Below are 18,009 nucleotides of genomic sequence, written 5' to 3' on the forward strand. Positions count from 1 at the left end.
GTATCCAATCACAGCGTAAGGCCAGCTAGAAGGCCTTACTGACAACAACTCGTGATCTGATTGGTTATTGCAATTGTCTATCAGCTGTATGTGTCCGTTCACTTACAGTGCACAGACGCCAGCATTGTTGATTCTGAAGGACCTGGGCAGATTTGGTACAGCATGGCAACATAAGCTAGCTGAATTCTGATTGGATAAAACTCTAACCTAAAAACAACAGCACTGGAAGGAGCACCATATGACATGAAGAGAATATGAATACTTTTAGATATTTAGGGAAAGTAAATTAAAAATTACTTTTGTCTTTAATTATGATCATGATTTCTGGTTATGTTAGGCCAGCAGAGAAGGCCCTGATGGCACACCACTGGTTGTTTTACAGTAGAAGATGTTCGCCTCTAATTCGAGCAGGCTTTATCAGTTAATTTTCAGAGACTAGATAGGATAGCTGTAGTCTGGGGGCATGGCGCAGGATCCAAAGTATTTCACCTCCAAGGTGGAGGCACCTTCCAATCAAGAATGGTTTCACGTTTTTGTGGTGCAAAACCACAGTCATTAGACAATGGAATGAGACATTTGCCAGTTGTTTTTCCTCTATACTTCTGAACAAATATGACTAATTGACAAAACCGACGTACAATAAACGTTTTGAAACGTTAGAAGACATTTTGGCTCTCACCAGAGCAGCTATAGTTTCAGAGAGGGATATTGGATCCAAGTATTTACATATTACGCCTATACTGGCTCACCTGCACTGGCTTCCTGCGATTTTAAGGTTTTTACTACTTACGTATTAAATACTAAAAGGTCTAACTCCATCCTATTCTGCTGATTGTATTGTACCATATGTCCCAGCAAGAAATCTGCGTTCAAAGAACTCCGGCTTATTAGTGATTTCCAGAGCCCAAGTACACTGGAATGCCCTCCCGGTAACAGTTAGAGAAGCTACCTCAGTAGAAGCATTTAAGTCCCATCTTAAAACTCATTTGAATACTCTAGCCTTTAAATAGACCCCTTTTTAGACCAGTTGATCTGCGGTCTCTTTTCTGCTCTGCCCCCCTCTCCTGCGTGGAGAGGTTATTAGGTGACCACAGATGAGAGCGCTAGCTGTTCAAAGTCTGGACCCGGTGTGGAACACTCATCTGTGCATCAGTTGGTGACTTCTCCGCGCTGCTGACTTGTCTCCACTCAAGATGATCTCCTGCTGGCCCCACTATGGACTGGACTCTCTTACTATTAACTAGATCCACTCAACGTCCATTGGGGTTTGGGGGAAGTTCCCAGATCTGTAGTCCCCTCCAAGGTTTCTCATTGTATCCCATTGGGTTGAGTTTTTTCTTGCCCTGATGTGGGATCTGAGCCGAGGATGTAGTTGTGGCTTGTGCAGCCCTTTGAGATACTTGTGATTAAGGGCTATATAAATATATTACGATTGATTTGATTTATTTAAAGGCCTACTGAAACCCACTACTACCGACCACGCAGTCTGATAGTTTATATATCAATGATGAAATCTTAACATTGCAACACATGCCAATACGGCCGGGTTAGCTTACTAAAGTACAATTTTAAATTTCGCGCGGAATATCCTGTTGAAAACGTCTCGGTATGATGACGCCTGCACGTGACGTCACGGATTGTAAAGGACATTTTGGGACAGCATGGTGGCCAGCTATTAAGTCGTCTGTTTTCATCGCAAAATTCCACAGTATTCTGGACATCTGTGTTGGTGAATCTTTTGCAATTTGTTCAATGAACAATGGAGACAGCAAAGAAGAAAGCTGTAGGTGGGAAGCGGTGTATTGCGGCAGGTGTTGTGCCGGATAACGCACCCCCGCCGTAGAATGCACCCCCTGACTGTTGTGCCGGATAACACAGCCGGTGTTTCATTGTTTACATTCCCGGAAGATGACAGTCAAGCTTTACCATTGGCCTGTGGAGAACTGGGACAACAGAGACTCTTACCAGGAGGACTTTGAGTTGGATGCGCAGACGCGGTATCGTGAGTACGCATGCAGCTGCGGCTTCCAAACATTTGATCGCTTGCCCGTACTAGCGTGCCGCTATGTGCATGTCATGTACGTAACTTTGGAGACTTTGGGGAAATATATGTGCTGTATGAACTTTGGGGAGGTGAACGGTACTTTGGGCTGTGGGATTGAGTGTGTTGTGCAGGTGTTTGCGTTGTATTGGCGGGTTATATGGACGGGAGGGGGGAGGTGTTTGTTATGCGGGATTAATTTGTGGCATATTAAATATAAGCCTGGTTGTGTTGTGGCTGAATATCAGGTCCCACCCGCCTCTCACAGCATCTTCCCTATCTGAATCGCTCCCACTGCCCTCTAGTCCTTCACTCTCACTTTCCTCAGCCACAAATCTTTCGTCCTTGCTCAAATTAATGGGGAAATCGTCGCTTTCTCGGTCCGAATCGCTCCCGCTGCTGGTGGCCATGATTGTAAACAATGTGCGAATGTGAGGAGCTCCACAACCTGTGACGTCACACGCATATCGTCTGCTACTTCCGGTACAGGCAAGGCTTTTTTATTAGCAACCAAAAGTTGCGAACTTTATGGTCGATGTTCTCTACTAAATCCTTTCAGGAAAAATATGGCAATATCGCGAAATGATCAAGTATGACACATAGAATGGACCTGCTATCCCCGTTTAAATAAGAACATCGCATTTCAGTAGGCCTTTAACCTCTAAGGTGGAGGCAACCCCTAACCAAGAATAGTTTCACTCTTCTGTGGTGCAAAACCAGAGTCCCTGTATCCTTTAGTTCTGAAACAAAATTACGTTTTAACAAAACTGCCCAATTACTGTTGACAAAATTAATAATTGTCTTACAGGAGAAGACGTTTTGTCTCTAATCCGAGCAGGCTTAATCAGTTAATGCTCAAAGACTAGATAGGACAGCTGTAGTCTGAGGGTACGGTGCAGGATCCAAATTGAAAAATATAGTGGAATGAGTCCACTGCCAGTTGTTTGGGCTCTGACTAAAGTGAGATTTGGACAAAATTGCCATACGATTGACAATGTTTATAAAACATTTGACGACCTTTTGCTTATCAATAGAGCAGTTTCATCAGCTCCCGCTTAAGGACTCGATAAGGCACCTCTAGTCTGAGGGCATAGTGTTGCAATCCCAGTATTTAACATCTAAGATAGCGGCACTACCTGATAAAAAATAGTTTCATTCTTCTGTGGATCAGCAGGATATGAGTCGGAATGTTTCGAGTCAGTTATGTCAGGCGACTCATTTCAGTCAATATAGGATTTTAACATGTTTACATGACAAAGGCACATGTCAAGACGAGGATCAGGAGTTGAGATTAAAGAGGATGTTTGCAACTTGCTCACAGTTACATTTTTAAAACAAAAAAATATAACAAGACCACCATGGGTTAGCCTACGTTACATTAGTGGTTTAACAGAAGACATTTGTTTTAAAACTGTCAATGTTTTTCACAATTACCAAGTTTATGTAATAAAAAATGTTTCTGGCCCGAAAAAAATTATGCAACATACACAAGCAGTCTAAGAGAAGCAATGAACAATTTGCAGTCATGTTGATGTTATGATAGAATATACATTCACTGACAGCTAACACTCGCTCGTGTAATTGCTAATATTAGCTAACAACACCTAAAGCTGAGGATGTCAAAGACAGTAAGTTGCCTTTTTTGGACTGTGACGTCCACATTTAATGAGCACAACTAATAAAGATCAGTGCTGTCAAATGGTAACTTTTCAAAAAATCAGATCAATCTCACTTTTAAATTAGGATTAATCATGATTAATCACAGATTTGTACATCATTTTAATTAACTTTAAAAAAGAGCCTAATATTTGGACACAAATGCAATTTTATTGTCGGAATGACAATTAAAAGAAATACTTTCCTTGAATGCACGTAATTTATTTGCTGAAAACTTTGTAAAAGTTTAAGTTAAAGTTCCATTGGGGTGCATTTTGAAGGGAAATTTGCCAGCGAGCACAACCGTTGGAGTTTCCTCACTCATCTTTGCGCTGATGTATGCATCGACCTGATCACTGGCCATATAACATTCCTGGTTACCTTTTAGGTAACCATCCACAGTGAACTTAAAGGCCTACTGAAACCCACTACTACCGACCACGCAGTCTGATAGTTTATATATCAAAGATGAAATCTTAACATTGCAACACATGCCAATACGGCCGGGTTAGCTTACTAAAATGCAATTTTAAATTTTGCACGAAATATCCTACTGAAAACAGCTCGGTATGATGACGCCGGCACGTGACGTCACGGATTGTAGAGGACATTTTGGGACAGCATGGTGGCCAGCTATTAAGTCGTCTGTTTTCATCGCAAAATTCCACAGTATTTTGGACATCTGTGTTGGTGAATCTTTTGCAATTTGTTCAATGAACAATGGAGACAGCAAAGAAGAAAGCTGTAGGTGGGAAGCGGTGTATTGCGGGCGGCTGCAGCAACACAAACACAGCCGGTGTTTCATTGTTTACATTCCCGAAAGATGACAGTCAAGCTTTACCATTGGCCTGTGGAGAACTGGGACAACAGAGACTTTTACCAGGAGGACTTTGAGTTGGATGCGTAGACGCGGTACCGTGAGTACGCATGCAGCTGCGGCTTCCAAACATTTGATCGCTTGCCCGTACCTGCGTGTCGCTATGTGCATGTCACGTACGTAACTTTGGGGACTTCGGGGAAATGTATGTGCTGTATGAACTTTGGGGAGGTGAACAGTACTTTGAGCTGTGAGATTGAGTGTGTTGTACAGGTGTTTGAGTTGTATTGGCGGGTTATAGGGACGGGAGGGGGGAGGTGTTTGTTATGCGGGATTAATTTGTGGCATATTAAATATAAGCCTGGTTGTGTTGTGGCTAATAGAGTATATATATGTCTTGTGTTTATTTACTGTTTTAGTCATTCCCAGCTGAATATCAGGTCCCACCCGCCTCTCACAGCATCTTCCCTATCTGAATCGCTCCCACTGCCCTCTAGTCCTTCACTCTCACTTTCCTCATCCACAAATCTTTCATCCTTGCTCAAATTAATGGGGAAATCGTCGCTTTCTCGGTTCGAATCGCTCTCGCTGCTGGTGGCCATGATTGTAAACAATGTGCAGATGTGAGGAGCTCCACAACCTGTGACGTCACGCGCATATCGTCTGCTACTTCCGGTACAGGCAAGGCTTTTTTATCAGCGACCAAAAGTTGCGAACTTTATCGTCGATGTTCTCTACTAAATCCTTTCAACAAAAATATGGCAATATCGCGAAATGATCAAGTATGACACATAGAATGGACTTGCTATCCCTATTTAAATAAGAAAATCGCATTTCAATAGGCCTTTAAAAAAGAGCCTATTTGGACACAAATGCAATTTTATTGTCCTGATGACAATAAAAAAAAAAACTTTCCTTGAATGCACATAGTTTATTTGCTCAAAACTTTGTAACAGTTTAAGTTAAAGTTCCATCAGAGTGCATTTTGAAGGGAAATTTGCCATCGAGCACAACCGTTGGAGTCTCCTCACTCATCTTTGCACTGATGTGTGCATCGACCTGATTACTGGCCATATAAAATTCCTGGTTACCATTTAGGTAACCATCCACAGTGAACTTAAAGGAGCATGTATGGTAAACATAAATTGTATGATTAATCTGCGTGATTACATGATTAATGAAATAGTTTTTGTGATAATTTACATGTGCTAACTCATTATTTTTGACAATGGATAAAATCTGAACTGCTTAGACTGCACGGAACTACATACTAAATAAAGTGGAACCTCGATTTACAAACCTTTACATTGTGCCAAATATGCGTCTGTGTGACATCCATGTCTCGACATACGAACACGTCATTCATTAATTTTGCATGCTGTGTCACCTCCGCTGACAAAGCTGCAGGCAATCTGCAATCCGCACACCTGGGACTAATCAAGACCAGCAGCATAAAGACCAGCGGACCCGAAAATCCTGTGCCGGAACGTAGTTCACTCTCGCAGTAAGCATCCCGTCTCTGGCTTCCCTTCCTTGTACTTGCTCTCTCTCTGTGCCTTCCCTGTTCCCGAGTTTTATGTCCGTTGTGTCTCCCGCAGTACTTCCCCTGTCTTCTGTGATCGAGCTGTGTGCCTCGACTTCCCTCTGGATTCTGGACTGCCTTCCCTGATCCTCGACCCCTGCTTGGACACGAATCTCGTTGCTTCTCTCCGGCCCCCGACCACTTGCCTGCCCGCGGACTGCCTTTTCGCCTTGCCCCTTTGGTCTGACGAAGGATTCATCCAACACGCACTTACAACAAACCCTGGTAACATTTACATGGTTAATTCTACACATTGTTTTGCACCTATCACTTAGAGTAGCATACACATCCCACACATTCATCAAGAGGTTCAATAAACTTATTGAACTGATTCCTGCCGTGGTGTCGTCTCCTTCCCCCCACCGTACGTAACATGCTGCCTGAAGCCATCGGGTCTGCCTATTTGATTACATAATTTCCTGCACAAGTGGGCACAATCATTTTGAAGAGGTGAGGCCTCCCTATGTTACATCCTTTATTTATTTCCATAGTTGTCGTACCTTGTGGCGGTCAGAGCTGTGTCACTTTGTATGATCAGAAACGTTTTAAACGTGTACAAACTCTCACAGTCGCTTAGCAGTATAGCTGTAGCTTCAGGTTGCTGGACAACCGATTTGAGCTAGTGTTTTAGCTAGTTAGCCTCCGGCTTACGGCACCTTCAGTTCAAGGACTTTATCGGCGAAGGGTCTTTGTTCCACTGCAGGCCTTTAAAGGGGAACATTATCACAATTTCAGAAGGGTTAAAACCATTAAAAATCAGTTCCCAGTGGCTTATTTTATTTTTCGAAGTTTTTTTTCAAAATTTTATCCATCACGCAATATCCCTAAAAAAAGCTTCAAAGTGCCTGATTTTAACCATCGTTATATACACCCGTCCATTTTCCTGTGACGTCACACAGTGATGCCAACACAAACAAACATGGCGGATAGAACAGCAAGGTATAGCGACATTAGCTCGGATTCAGACTCGGATTTCAGCGGCTTAAGCGATTCAGCAGATTACGCATGTATTGAAACAGATGGTTGTAGTGTGGAGGCAGGTAGCGAAAACGAAATTGAAGAAGAAACTGAAGCTATTGAGCCATATCGGTTTGAACCGAATGCAAGCGAAAACGACGAAAACGACACGACAGCCAGCGACACGGGAGAAAGCGAGGACGAATTCGGCGATCGCCTTCTAACCAACGAATGTGTTTGTTTGGCATTAAAGGAAACTAACAACTATGAACTAGGTTTACAGCATATGAAATACATTTGGCAACAACATGCACTTTGAGAGTGCAGACAGCCCAATTTTCATCAATTAATATATTCTGTAGACATACCCTCATCCGCTCTCTTTTCCTGAAAGCTGATCTGTCCAGTCCAGTTGGAAATGCATCTGCTTTGAGTGTCGCAGGATATCCACACATTCTTGCCATCTCTGTCGTAGCATAGCTTTCGTCGGTAAAGTGTGCGGAACAAACGTCCAATTTCTTGCCAATTTCGCATCTTGGGGCCACTGGTGCAACTTGAATCCGTCCCTGTTCGTGTTGTTACACCCTCCGACAACACACCGACGAGGCATGATGTCTCCAAGGTACGGAAAACAGTCGAAAAAACGGAAAATAACAAAGCTGATTTGACTCGGTGTTTGTAATGTGTTTGAGAAAATGGCGGATTGCTGCCCGATGTGACGTCACGTTGTGACGTTATCGCTCCGAGAGCGAATAATAGAAAGGCGTTTAATTCGCCAAAATTCACCCATTTAGAGTTCGGAAATCGGTTAAAAAAATATATGGTCTTTTTTCTGCAACATCAAGGTATATATTGACGCTTACATAGGTCTGGTGATAATGTTCCCCTTTAATTGTGATGAGACCGGAAAAAATGCCTCAGCGGATATTTGTTACAGCGAAGGACAAGGCACTACCGGGACACAAGTCGTTCAAGGATCGCCTCACATTGCTTGTTTGTGCTAATGCTAGCAGTGACAATGTCAAGCCACTGATTGTTTATCACTCTGAAACTCCCAGAGTGTTTAACAATGCCTCCAAGTATTTGAAGGCACAAGGTAAAATTATTTTCCGTTTTAGTTTTTTATCGTAGCAACAGGGTGATTAACGTTTTGGAGCGCACTAACTTATGAGTGTGTATGTGTGTGTTGACATTTAAGTTTGCTGCAATGTTGTGTTGTTTGGATAAAAAAGAGATTGTTGAGCCATGTTGGTTTGATATATATGTACAGCAGAGGTCGCCAACCTGTCGATCGCGATTGACCAGTCGATCTTTATGACCCAACCGGTCGATCGTGAAAATATTAGAAAAAAAACACACTACACCTGATTAATTTGAGCAACTATATATATCATTTAACATATATGATAAAACAAGTCAGCAGCTAAAGAAGGACTTCTCCATTTATCCCTTCTTTTATTACACCGGAAACAGCTGAATTTACTACTTCCGGTGCTGACGTAAAAAAACCATGTGACTCGCATCCCATATGTGACCAGAACAAATACTACAGTACTAACACTATAGTGGCCATAAACAGTTGGCTTCTACAGCAGGGGTGCCCAAAGTGCAGCACAGGGGCCATCTGTGGCCTGTGACTGGATTGTCATTGGCCCGAGGTCTGTGGTTCTTAATCTTGTTGGAGGTACCGAACCCCACCAGTTTCATATGCGCATTCACCGAACCCTTCTTTAGTGAAAAATAAAATGTTTTGTTTTTTTCAAATTCAAGACAAAGTTATATGCTTTTGATAACACTTTAGTATGGGGAACAAATTCTAAGTAACAAAGACTTAATTTAGAGTTATTTGGTTAGGGTTAGGGTTAGAGGGTTAGGGCCAGGGTTAGATGATTAGGGTTATAATAAGGCCATGCCGAATAAGGCATTAATAAGTACTTAATAATGACTAGTTAAGAGCCTATATGTTACTAATTTGCATGTTAATAAGCAACTAATTAATGGTGAATATGTTCCCCATACTAAAGTGTTACCATGTTTTTTTACTGGTGCATAAAATGAACCGTGCATGTACATCACCTTGTTCAAACAACAAAACCAACACAGTGCATAAACTCACAACAAATTACACACCTGCAAATCAGTCTGACTTCTGCTTTTGCCGTATCCGTAATACGCCGATAGGGAGAAGTTTTTATTTACACCATGAGTCGGGTGTGTCTTGACCTCCGCCGAACCCCTGAGCCCGACTCACCGAACCCCTAGGGTTCGATCGAACCCAGGTTAAGAACCACTGCCCGAGGTAATTACAAAAAACTAAACAAAAAAAACAAAAAACACCAGCATTTACCATTTTAAAAAGTATATAATTTTTTTGCACAAAAAAATAAAATAAAAAATATATTTATATATTAAGGGTGTAAAAAATAATTGGTACAAACCGATAACCGATTCGAACTTTAGAGATATGCATACATCGTTTGGCGAACCTCTGGATCGACCTATATGTAGTATGGATCGGTCGATGTTTGGTTGGAAAGTCACAAATTGGTTTCTTGTAGATCTACTACAAAATATGACCGTAAATCTAAAGTGTGGTTAACGTTTGGATTTTTTTTTTTTTTAAAGAATGGTTCAGTTGTATGAAAGTAAAGCCATTTGTAACGTTTGGAAAGCAGCGATACAGTAGTGGCAGCACGACTAATCTGAGCATTCACCTGTTGTGACGGCGTGAAGACACTCAAGTCGGCGATGAGGAAGCTAGGGATGCTAATGCTAGCAGACCTACAAACTGGCAAGACAAAGAGACGGACTTGAAAGACGTCCAGCCCCAACTTAGACACAACTCTGCGAGGTAATCACACCAACTACTACACCGTTCGATTCTGGATTAATGAAACTGCTTCCGTTTTTATTTTATCCGGCTGATGGTTGTAATTATGACACGCTGTCACATTGGGTTCAGCTGCCGGTGCATACACATAACGAATCAGCCTGAAATAATTACAAATAAGAAGCAACACTGCACAAAAGTTTATAACACAACAATTTATCCTCAAAGGTTTCAAGTGAACTTCACTTAAAGGGGAACTGCACTTTTTTTTGGAATGTTGCCTATCGTTCACAATCATTATGAAACACATGACGATGGATGTATTTTGTAATGCATTCAAAATAGTAAATAAATGAAGTATTTGAGCTTCTTCACTGAAGCTGCTGTTTAGATTGTGTGGTGCCACCTAATTGTGTCTTGCACTCGTGTTACTGTGGTGTTATAACTCCTCTACTTGATGCACAGCTTTCTTTCTCTGTATTTAATTGTTTCTACCTGAGCAAACAACAGTAAATACCTGATAGCTTTTCTTCTTTTATTTAAGTTAATGTATTGCAAAGCCTCAAAGTTGATACTTCTACTGTTTGCTCATAATTAATACAGGCACCGTCTGTTCTGTATGTCTATATACAAAATAAACACATGACATTGTTCTGACATGATACATTTAATTTTCTTTTCACCATGCAAAGCTTCCATCTGCATCAAATTGCATCGAATTGTATCGAATCCAATCGTAGCGAATCATAGTGTTTTAAAAAGCATTGTTAGTGAATCGTATCGTAACCCTTGTATCAAGATTTATATCGAATCGCCATTTAAGGTAGAGATGCACACCCGTAATATATATATATATATATATATATATATATATATATATATATATATATATATATATATATATATAAACACAGTACACACCTTCTCATTCAATGTGTTTTCTATATTTCCATGACTATTTACATTGTAGATTGTCACTGAAGGCATCAAAACTATGAATGAACACACGTGGAGTTATGTACTTAACAAAAAAAGGTGAAATAACTGAAAACATGTTTTTTTATTGTAGTTTCTTCAAAATCGCCACCCTTTGCTCTGATTACTTTTTTGCACACTCTTGGCATTCTCTCGATGAGCTTCAAGAGGTAGTCACTTCCCAGGTGTCATAGTTTTAATGTCTTCAGTGACTACCGTATTTTTCGGACTATAAGTCGCAGTTTTTTTCATAGTTTGGCCGGGCTCCAGTGCGACTTATATATGTTTTTTTCCTTCTTTATTATGCATTTTCAGCAGGTGCGACTTATACTCCGGTGCGACTTATGCTCCGAAAAATACGGTATCTAAAATGTAAATAGTCATGAAAATAAAGAAAACACATTGAAAAGTTTGGACACACCTTCTCATTTCAAACTATTTCAGGTGACTACCTCTTGAAGCTCATCGAGAGAATTCTAAGAGTGTGCAAAGCAGCAATCAGAGCAAAGGGTGCCTATTTTGAAGAAACTAGAATATAAAACATGTTTTCTGTTATTTCACCTTTTTTTGTTAAGTACATAACTCAACATGTGTTCATTCATAGTTTTGATGCCTTCAGTGACAATCTACAATGTAAATAGTCATGAAAATAAAGAAACACATTGAATGATAAGGCGTGTCCAAACTTTTGGACTGTACTGTATCTATATATATGAAACATAGTTGACGCAGGGGTAGATCTTGCTTTGGTTTTTGGCTGAGACCAGGGATCTTGGGCTCGAATAGGTTGGTGACCACTGATGTATGCATGTATATATATATGTATATCCTGTACATACATGATAGTGTCTTCAAAGTGTGCATTTTTTTAAACTAAAATAGTGATTTTTGTCAAAGCTTGAACCAATTAATCACGTTTTTACATTGAATCTTATGGGGAACTCTGCTGCACATACAAAGTTCAGTTTACAAACCAAGTTCAAGAACCCATCAAGTTCGTAAATGGGGGTTCCACTGTACAAGGACAGTTTGCGCACAGCCACTGCAACGGAGCAAACATGAGAGCTGTGGTGGTCAACAGCAGAGTTTTAAAAATGTAATAAATAAATAACAATGATTATGTGCATTTATTATAAAATAAGGATACAAATTACGGCGAGCAGAACAATGTTAAAACTATTTTCCTTAAAATACAGATTGAGGCTATAATTACTTGATTATTCAAACAAACTAATTGATAGATTACTAAAATAATTGATAGCTGCAGCACTACTACTGCCACCGTGCTTGACTGCATAGACAAGACCCGATGCTGCTGTACAAACTGTACATTGACTACTCTAAAGTATATTCAAGTTGCATTCTATAATATTGTCCATTTATAAGATATAGTTAAGTAAAACTGGTTTACTGGTAATCACTGCAGGGTGGAATGGATGGATGGAAGTTGGACAGACGTCTGTTAAGCAATCCAATGTGGTCTTACCAGCTGACATTCCTCCAGTGAGTTGACCAGCTGAGCGTTCTGGCAGGAAAGGATGGAGCCTGCCAGGTTGAGCATCACACAAACTGCTGACAACAACATGAAGAATGTGATCTGTAATGGACAAAAAGAGCAAAGACAGTCATTGTGTTATCCCGAGGGATCCAAAGTGGCTCGACGTTGCAATAAATTGTTGACTTTGAACATGTCCCCAAATAAGAAAATAGCTCAAAGTAAAATCAATACTAATGTTCTTAGTTGTAATCATGTAAATGCTGAGAGACAAGTAGCACCTTGTGTTGATAGATTCAGATATCAAAGTTAATGTGCTTTTTAGAACTCTAAACACATATATTCCTCCTTCTGTTGATGTTATGATATGTTGCTATTTAATAACTAGTGTTGTATTCCTCAATTGTTTTCCATTGTTGGCCCACAGGACTGCAACCTATTCTACAAACCCCGTTTCCATATGAGTTGGGAAATTGTGTTAGATGTAAATATAAACGGAATACAATGATTTGCAAATCCTTTTCAACCCATATTCAATTGAATGCACTACAAAGACAACATATTTCATGTTCAAACTCATAAACTTTTTTTTTTTTTGCAAATAATAATTAACTTAGAATTTCATGGCTGCAACATGTGCCAAAGTAGTTGGGAAAGGGCATGTTCACCACTGTGTTGCATCACCTTTTCTTTTAACAACACTCAATAAACGATTGGGAACTGAGGAAACTAATTGTTGAAGCTTTGAAAGTGGAATTCTTTCCCATTCTTGTTTTATGTAAAGCTTCAGTCGTTCAACAATCCGGGTCTCCGCCGTCGTATTTTACGCTTCATAATGCGCCACACATTTTCGATGAGAGACAGGTCCGGACTGCAGGCGGGCCAGGAAAGTACCCACACTTTTTTTTTATGAAGCCACGCTGTTGTAACATGTGCTGAATGTGACTTGGCATTGTCTTGCTGAAATAAGCAGGGGCGTCCATGAAAAAGACGGCGCTTAGATGGCAGCATATGTTGTTCCAAAACCTGTATGTACCTTTCAGCATTAATGGTGCCTTCACAGATGTGTAAGTTACCCATGCCTTGGGCCCTAATGCACCCCCATACCATCACAGATGCTGGCTTTTCAACTTTGCGTCGATAACAGTCTGGATGGTTCGCTTCCCCTTTGGTCCGGATGACACGATGTTGAATATTTCCAAAAACAATTTGAAATGTGGACTCATCAAACCACAGAACACTTTTCCACTTTGCATGAGTCCATCTTAGATGATCTCGGGCCCAGAGAAGCCGGCGGCGTTTCTGGATGTTGTTGATAAATGGCTTTTGCTTTGCATAGTAGAGCTTTTACTTGCACTTAACAGATGTAGCGACGAACTGTATTTAGTGACCGTGGTTTTCTGAAGTGTTCCTGAGCCCATGTGGTGATATCCTTTAGAGATTGATGTCGTTTTTTTTATACAGTGCAGTCTGAGGGATCAAAGGTCACGGTCATTCAAAGTTGGTTTCCGGCCATGCCGCTTACGTGGAGTGATTTCTCCAGATTCTCTGAACCTTTTGATGATATTATGGACCGTAGATGTTGAAATCCCTAAATTTCTTGCAATTGCACTTTGAGAAACGTTGTTCTTAAACTGTTTGACTATTTGCTCACGCAGTTGTGGACAAAGGGGTGTACCTCGCCCCATCCTTTCTTGTGAAAGACTGAGCATTTTTTGGGAAGCTGTTTTTATACCCAATCATGGCACCCACCTGTTCCCAATTAGCCTGCACACTTGTGGGATGTTCCAAATAAGTGTTTGATGAGCATTCCTCAACTTTATCAGTATTTATTGCCACATTTCCCAACTTCTTTGTCACGTGTTGCTGGCATCAAATTCTAAAGTTGAATACGGGTTGAAAATGATTTGGAAATCATTGCATTCCGTTTATATTTACATCTAACACAATTTCCCAACTCATACGGAAACCGGGTTTGTAGATGAATCATCATCTAGTCTGCATAATTGACCACATTTTTTGGGCGCTTTGGGAGAGACAAAATGTTAGCAAAAAACAGGAAAAGCTAAACAAATATGTTTAGAAATACAAATTATTGTTTTCAGTTTTTTTCTTTTATTCACAATAAAGGTCTCACTGGGCTTTGAGGAAAGTAATATGTGCTTTCACACCAGTGTCTCCAAAAGTCTCTAAATTTGGCGTTAGTTACTTTTAAAAAATAAAAAGTATCTAGAGGGGTCTGAATGCTAACTAACTATAGCAACAAAGTCACCAAATCGGCAACACTGATCCCTATTGCTTTGTCTTCATATTCTCTGAGAACTGGGGCCTCATGTAACTATAGTTGCATGGATTTCGTCCTAAAAAAAGATGTAAGTTCAGATCCAGAAAACTACGCATGCAAGTACAAATTCAGATGTATTAAAGCAGGGGTGCCAAACTCATTTTAGCTCAGGGGCCACATGGAGGAAAATCTATTCCCAAGTGGGCCGTAATGGTAAAATCATGGCATGATAACTTAAACATAAAGACAACTCCAGGTTGTTTTCTTTGTATTACCCAAGCCAAAAATAGAACGAGCACATTATGAAAACGTACAAATCACAACTAATCCTCTGGAAAAAACATTCTGGGAAAATTGGTGCAGCTTCAAAAACACAATGAGCTTAGACTTGGTCTCAGTGTATGTACAAAGCCAGGTTTAAACTTTTAAATCACAGTCTTTCTGGGATTGAACCAAAACACAACATGTAAACTCTTCTCGGTATCAAATAACTCCTTTGTCCTGTCCACGTATCAATCCAGTGCTAACTCAACAAACCGTAAGAAACGACAGTAAAAACTATTCAAAAGGGTTAACTTCACTTTTCTTGTGTTTGACAGAGACATTTTGGGGCTACGAGGGTGCCAAATGACAATGTGTTCGAAGGATAAGACATAAACCGGCAGGTTTTACATTTTATAAGTTTCTACTCAGTGGCCTAGTGGTTAGAGTGTCCGCCCTGAGATCGGTAGGTTGTGAGTTCAAACCCCGGCCGAGTCATACCAAAGACTATAAAAATGGGACCCATTACCTCCCAGGTTAGCACTCAGCATCAAGGGTTGGAATTCAGGGTTAAATCACCAAAAATGATTCCCGGGCGCGGCACCGCTGCTGCCCACTGCTCCCCTCACCTCCCAGGGGGTGAACAAGGGGATGGGTCAAATGCAGAGGACAAATTTCACCACACCTAGTGTGTGTGTGACAATCTTTAACTTTAGCTTTAAGTAAATGTAATGTAGTAAATGCAGCGTGTTACTACCGGCGGCCAATTGATCAACACATCCCGAGTCCCATCATAAAGTGTTTACAGTATGAGCGAGGACGAACGGATACTGCCAAATCTATTTGACATACTTTTAATATATTTATTATCAGCAGGCCACCACAAACAAATAAATGTATGGGAAACACTTCATTTATTGAGGGTATTGCAAATCATCGTATTTACACTTTTCACATTATAGCAGAATAAATAGCACATTGATGTTCATTCTTGATCCACGGTGAACTTGTTCCTTTGTCCTTAAATAGCAGCGTCAATTAACATTAAGCATACACACAAACACCAATGTTTTCATATATGATGCCCTCTGGTACAATCTACTATACTTTCATTCCAATCTTTCCCCTTGGTCCCGCATTTCCTCGGGGCAAACTATTTTCATTTCCAAGCTGACAGCTCTGTAGTTATAAATCCTGTTGATAGAGATATGGCGAGCTCTCCGGTATTTTGAATTACAGGTCAAGTTTTTAAATTGACAGCAGACGAATAGAATTCAGTCGTCAGTGAAGTGCAAATCAGGAACAAGCGTACACAAAGCCTGTTTTTTCGCTTGAAAATAAGACAGCAGAACAACAGCCAACATAATTGACCAATGTAATTGAAGATCAGATTGAGAGTTAATTTAAAAAGAAAGAGGATTAACTGAAAGGCCAGAAAGTCTCATTGTGCAGGTGTAGTTGATGGATGTGAAGGCGGCGTGCACAGATGGGGAAGAGGGGAGCGGGCAAGCAGGCGGAGCATGGAAGGAAGTGAAGGTGGCATATAATAGACAGATGGAGGGATTTGTAAAAAGTGCTTCTCACGAAGGCAGAAAATTGAAGGATTGAGAGGCTGATAGGGAACCGTGAAAAACAATTTCTTAAATTTGTTTTGGAAACAGGAGGTGAGAGGAGAAACACATTGAACTCGGGGTGAACCAAGTGACTGTCATGTGACACACTTGAGGGAGATACACAATATTGCCAAAAGTATTTGGCCACCCGTCCAAATGATCAGAATCAGGTGTCCTAATCCCTTGGCCCGGCCACAGGTGTATAAAATCAAGCCCTTAGGCATGGAGACTGTTTCTACAAACATTTGTGAAAGAATGGGCCGCTCTCAGTGATTTCCAGCGTGGAACCGTCATAGGATGCCACCTGTGCAACTAATCCAGTCGTGAAATTTCCTCGCTCCTAAATATTCCAAAGTCAACTGTCGGCTTTATTATGAGAAAATTGATGAGTTTGGGAACAACAGCAACTCAGCCACGAAGTGGTAGGTCACGTAAACTGACAGAGAGGGGTCAGCGGATGCTGAAGCGCATAGTGCAAAGAGGTCGCCGACTTTCTGCACAGTCAGTTGCTACACAGCTCCAAACTTCATGTGTCCTTCCAATTAGCCCACGTACAGTACGCAGAGAGTTTCATGGAATGTGTTTCCATGGCCGAGCAGCTGCATCTAAGCCATACATCACCAAGTCCAATGCAAAGCGTGGGATGCAGTGGTGTAAAGCACGTCGCCACTGGACTCTAGAGTAGTGGAGACGCCTTCTCTGGAGTGATGAATCACGCTTTTCCATCTGGCAATCTGTCGGACGGACCAGTCTGGGTTTGGAGGTTGCCAGGAGAACGCTACATTTCGGACTGCATTGTGCCGAGTGTGAAATTTGGTGGAGGAGGAATTATGGTGAGGGGTTGTTTTTCAAGAGTTGGGCTTGGTCCCTTAGTTCCAGTGAAAGGAACTTTGAATGCTCCAGGATACCAAAACATTTTGGGCAATCCCATGCTCTCAACCTTGTGGGAACAGTTTGGAGCGGGCCTCTTCCTCTTCCAACATGACTGTGCACAAAGCAAGGTCCATAAAGACATGGATGACAGAGTCTGGTGTGGATGAACTTGACTGGCCTGCACAGAGTCCTGACCTGAACCTGATAAAATACCTTTAAGATGAATTAGAACAGAGACTGAGAGCCAGGCCTTCTCGACCAACATCAGTGTGTGACCTCACCAATGCGCTTTTGGAAGAATAGTAGAAAATTCCTATAAACACACTCCGCAACCTTGTGGACAGCCTCCCCAGAAGAGTTGAAGCTGTAATAGGTGCAAAAGGTGGACCAACATCATATTGAACCCTATGGGTTAGGAATGGGATGGCACTTCAAGTTTATATGTGAGTCAAGGCAGGTGGCCAAATAATTTTGGCAATATACTGTACTTTCGACCAGCCAACGACTCGCCTACGTCCGGGCCATGAGACTGCTCTTTCCTGACCCGTGATCAATTAAAGTCAAACAAAAAATTATAATTGAAAAATGTTAAAGCATAATAATGCTCGCAGACGTGATCGAAGAG

At 41.1% G+C, this 18,009-nt stretch overlaps 1 protein-coding gene across 1 annotated transcript in view; it reads right to left on the reverse strand.

Moving 5' to 3' along the window:
• LOC133616003 (endosomal transmembrane epsin interactor 1-like) overlaps positions 1–18,009 on the reverse strand; it is a 314,413-nt gene that overhangs the window by 58,494 nt on the left and 237,910 nt on the right. The window contains exon 3 of the mRNA XM_061974980.1: positions 12,345–12,455. Within this exon, the coding sequence (XP_061830964.1) occupies positions 12,345–12,455 (111 nt within the window). The remainder of the gene's footprint in view (positions 1–12,344; positions 12,456–18,009) is intronic.

Source organism: Nerophis lumbriciformis, linkage group LG15 (genome assembly GCF_033978685.3).
Source record: "Nerophis lumbriciformis linkage group LG15, RoL_Nlum_v2.1, whole genome shotgun sequence".
NCBI classification, from domain to species: Eukaryota; Metazoa; Chordata; class Actinopteri; order Syngnathiformes; family Syngnathidae; genus Nerophis; species Nerophis lumbriciformis.